The following is a 5000-nucleotide window of genomic DNA, read 5'->3' on the forward strand; positions in this document are numbered from 1 at the left end:
TCAGTAAACCTCACAATCTACTTTCACAAGAAGCCATGATTTCCATGTGCTTCACAAGGCTTGGTAACCTTTCCTCTATGGATATTATTGGGAAGTCCACAATGTCTTTTCAGGGGCAGTTTTCAGGAAATTGAGAGAGATTTCTGCTCTGACCTCAATTGTAAAGTGGAGCAAAAAAGTGGAGCAGAAAGCCAGCGTTTAGGGTGTCAATAGAACTAAATGAGGGGATGCTATCCTCCACGTAGTGAAAGCTTTCTGTTTCCCTCAAAATTGACTATCTGTATGAAAGACCTCGCCTGCAAGGGGTCATGGGTAAATCAAAAATTCAGTTTTAACAGACCAAACTTTAATATTTTTCGAACAATTAGAAAGATATGAAAGTCTGGGTGTGAAATAAGCCAAAATAAGTGATTTTCACCCCAATAAACACAATTTCACAATTTTTACGTATGTTACAGGAATGGGTAGGGTGATCATGCTACTCATCATTATATGTATCTATGGAAAACAACTAAAATACACAGTATTACAAATGTATTATTATATATTACATGTCATTAGAAATCTAAACAGCAAAAATGAAAATAGGCGAAAGCAACTACACAAGGATACGGCCCTGGATTTCCCTCCTAAAATCTGTAAATGCACTCATACGGATAGAGTCAGGCAGTGTATTCCATAGCTTAGATGAGAAGTAAGAAAACGAATTAAGGCCATAACTAGTTGTTCTAGTTGATCGTACATCAACTTTTTGGGACTTTAGGCAGACTGAGTCTATTGACTGTTTTAAGCGTGAACTTAAATCGCTTTATTTCAAGAGACTTTTCAACGTTTTTGATGGCGACAACTTTCGTACCTTTAAAATAATTTGGTAAATACCCTTACTGCGTGCACTTGTTAAGCATTTGAAAGTCTTGTAGCTGCTGTTCCTGCCTCTGCTCTTGTTCAGCCATCATCTTCATTACATCTTGGTACTGTTGCTGGTTTTGCATCTGCTGATCTATCAGTATTTGATGCTGAGCTGCTTTATTTTCTTGCTCTTTCTTCTCCAATTCCATTTCCTCCTTCTGGAATTCCTTCTCATTGTCAAATTTTTCTTTTAAAATTTGCACAGCTTCAGTGGTACTTCTTTTGCTTTTTGGTTTGATAACTTCATCACACGAATCAGCATTCCACTTTTTAGTTTGGCCCAGGCGCTCCAAGGCGGTTAACCTACTTTCTTCAGCTGGTGTCTTGTCAGTTTCATTCTTCTTGGTAAGAGAGTTTGTGTTTTCTTTCCTTTCTAAATCAGCTGCCTGTTCTTTTTCTATGATGTCAGACAATGCCATCTCCAATTCTGTTTCCTCGTCACATTTCATGCCAGAACCCTGCTCTTCATTTGTCCTCTTTTCTTTGTACATCTTCAGCAAAAGAGTGAGCCTGTCCCTAACAGACCGCCTTCTTACTGTAAATTTCGGTGAACTGCGCCCATTTAGGTTTAGTGCACTTTCTCCCCAGATTTCTCCTCTCTCTCTGCTTTGCTTTGGGTAGTTAAATGGTTCTATGCACAGCATGAGATCATGCTCTTCTGACCACTTCATGGAATAATTTCTGAATATAAAGTGCCAATAATTTTACAGTTAGTGTTACTACTGGTAAGCTTAAACTTTTGATTCCATATTAATTGCCTAAAACGATTTCTGTGCTGCAGTTAAAATTGATTGTAATATATGTGAACCTAAAAATTGTGAAAATCAGTACAGCGTAAAACAGGTAGAACAATTTAAAAAAAATCCCCATGTGCCAAATTTAATAATTTTATATCAGCGAAAAAGTGAGGTAAGTTTATTCAGAGTTAGCTAAGGTGGATTCTTACCTCAAATGTATTTACAAGAATAGTTTAGATTTTCAAAGACGAACAAAACTTCATAAAAATCCTGACAGGTTTGATTACAAAACTGTGATGAAATTCGGTTTAAATCATACAAGTTAAATTTATGAAAACGCTTGAAACTTACCCTGATGTTCCCGCTGTATCATCCATCACTTCTTAAGCTCACTAGGACTGTCAAATGTTTTCTGCAACATCGAAGAAATCAGGGTTTTTTACTTCACAGTAACAAGAATAACTTACGGCCTTTGTCGTATCTATTTACAAAACCTTGGGATTCAAGAAAATGCAAAATGAAGTGCAAAATTATCAGAAAATAAGTCAAGAAATACTCACGTTCACCCGAGGATGGCAAATTGGCGTCCTCACAAGCTTTGGACGACGAGCATGTGCTCGTTTGGGCATGCGTGGTAGCATCAATGGTTCGTTTTCCAGCTTCCGGTAGTTGACGTTCACATGCTCGTCGTCACTGCTAAAGGTCCCTATTAAATACACAAATCATACTTGACGGGAATTCAGTGTTCCAAGTCACACATGCCTTTCCCCTAACCCACCTGCTGCCGCGCTGCAACCACTGCAATCTTCTGCCATAACATTAACTGTTTGCTTTCTTTATCTATTTTGCACTGGATGTACGACTTGACTTTGAACCTTTTCAAACACTCCTTTACAGGTACCGATCTACTTTTTTAATAGCAGTTTTCTTTCCTCATAGACGCATCTTCTCTCAAAATATCACAGACTAATGTTGACTTCATTTCATTACAGTACTGTGCAAAAGTAATGGAAGTGATTTCCGACGAAATTCCTGGCTTTTTGCAGCTTTTCGAGGAAATTTCGTTTGAAACGATATTTTGCTGATTTTTCGCCGCAAGTTCCCGACGCCTATTGTTTCAATCGGTGTGATTTTTCGAACAATAATTCACTCTCCCCGAAAATTCGTTGCGAATTTGTAAGTAAACAGTCGCTCTGTTTATGCCTTGGGACTTCATTAGGAAAGTTTGAGTGACTACGTGAATATTCTTTCTGTAGAGGCAGCATTACAGCTGCCGAGTTTTGCTTCATGAACTGGATCAGCGATTGGAATAACATAAGGATTTGGCTTCGTGAAGCGTGAGGATCTTCCTGTTCTGATCGATGCTTAAAAAAAAAAAAACATTTCACAAGAGATTTTGTTAAAGGGGCTAGGTCACTCAATTTTAGGCAATTTCAGCATTGATCAAATGGTCATAGAATTAACTGAAATAACAAAATAACGGCTCAAAACTATAGAAGAACTCAAACAAAACACAGGAAAGCTAAGAAGGGACAAGGATGGGCAAAACTGGGGAGGATTGAAATGGATTGCATTTGGGTAAATTTGAAAAACGTCGGGCCACCTTTTTTCAAATATATATCAGTTTATCTCAAAATGTCATTTAAACAGCTGGAAAATCATTCTCAGTTGTTACGTGGCCCTGATTTTAAAACAGCGTGACCTAGCCCCTTTCACGAATTTGACAATCAGTGTTTAAGGATTAATCGGTGACTACTTGCGTAAGGGATTTACATGTAACTGCACCAAGCTGGAGTGTTTTGGCTTTGTTCCTGGAACAAACTAAGTTCACCCTCGTGGCATATGGAATAATTATAACTTGTAGGGTAAGTTGCTTACGTTCTCAAAAATTTAGATCCCTAAGATTTAAGAAAGGTTGTGTTAGTTGTGATTTTTATCCTTCAAATCAATGATAAGTAAATACAGCAAGCTCTGTCACACGGTCACAATTAGTTATCAGAGAATATTTGGTGTTTACATGACCGCTCGCTTGAAAGCATTACATGTATGTGATGAACTTCGCTCGACATGTTGTCGAATTCCAGCTCTGTTCAAAACGAAATTTCAAGTATTTGCAGGCAAAGTGTTTTGCTAGAGTGTTCTGTCTTTGTTCCCAAAACGAACTCAGAGCTCGATCGTGTGTAGCATGTAAGTTGCTCTAAAGCTGAATTCAAGCGTGCAAAATTAGCGAATTTTACATGCACAAGATGAAAGAAACCTTGTGTTTGTAGTGTGTTATAATTCCCTTCTAATCGGTGATCGATACATGCAACTAAATACAGCAAGCTTCGGCACGCAGTTCATACAACAGTTATCAAAATATAATTTCAAGTAAATTACATGACAATCGATTGGATGAATTACGTGATTAACTTTGCTCGATATGGTGTCGAACTTTGGCTCTGTGCTTAGCAAAATTTCGCGTACTTAATGGCGAATGAGGTGTTGAAAACCAAACGAAATTTCCCCTATTGTTAAAGCGAATTATCGCTCGAAACACATCGAATTTTCGCACGATTTTTCGATGAAAATTCGGAAAGACAAAGAACGAAATTAGTGCATTTCACTCGCTCATAAACCTCACATCAGTAGTTATCTGATGAAGAAAAACCCAGGATGTCTTCAACAGCATGTTCTAGATTGTGGGCAGTTACCACGCACTGGTCAAGCCCTAACTGCTCTTCTACAAGAATATTATGGCGTTTTGTGAGATGATCAAATAGCATGACATTGTCTTCCTTTGAACCATTTCTCCCATGCCTACAATTTGACCTTAACCAGTTAAGCTTGACTTGCTTTTGTTTTAATGTCCCAGTGGGGGAATAATAATGAGCTTGCTCTCCAGCATGGCGGATTTTGTACCATGTGATCGTTAGCTGCAAAAGGCCTATTAGAGGGCCAATACTTTTCGAGGTTAAGATCACCTTTGCAGTAAAGGTCCTTTGCATATTCTCCATACTTTTCACAGACATTTTCATCTCCTCTTCTAACATGAGACCCCTGAGAATGCATGACACTATTTCTTCTTTGATACTTCACGTGAGAGAATTGTCTTGGTGATCAAAGTGCGGTGTACTGGATGTTCTGCTGTCTTCATCATCATCACCACTACCATTTGCTTCAAGTTCACTAGCAGCTGCACTTGAGTAAGCATTTGAGTCAAACTTAGAACCTTCCTCTTCACTATTCATGTCAGAAGAACTGCCACATTTAGAAACTTCATTATTCATTATTTGGTGCTTTGATATCAGTTGCAAATAATAATTGCACATCTAGCTAAGCTGTTGTACATACATTTTGGTCTGAAATATTGAG

The 5000-nt window shown here is 38.1% G+C and overlaps 1 protein-coding gene across 1 annotated transcript; it reads right to left on the minus strand.

Annotated features, from left to right (window-relative positions):
* Nucleotides 1–881: 881 nt before the first annotated feature.
* On the minus strand, nucleotides 882–1580 carry LOC137977264 (putative uncharacterized protein DDB_G0274435). The gene has a single exon (XM_068824513.1). The coding sequence runs from the start codon at nucleotides 1578–1580 to the stop codon at nucleotides 882–884; it is 699 nt and encodes a 232-aa protein (XP_068680614.1).
* Between the last annotated feature and the right edge of the window lie 3420 nt (nucleotides 1581–5000).

Source organism: Montipora foliosa, chromosome 11 (assembly GCF_036669935.1).
Source record: "Montipora foliosa isolate CH-2021 chromosome 11, ASM3666993v2, whole genome shotgun sequence".
In the NCBI taxonomy this organism is placed as follows: Eukaryota; Metazoa; Cnidaria; class Anthozoa; order Scleractinia; family Acroporidae; genus Montipora; species Montipora foliosa.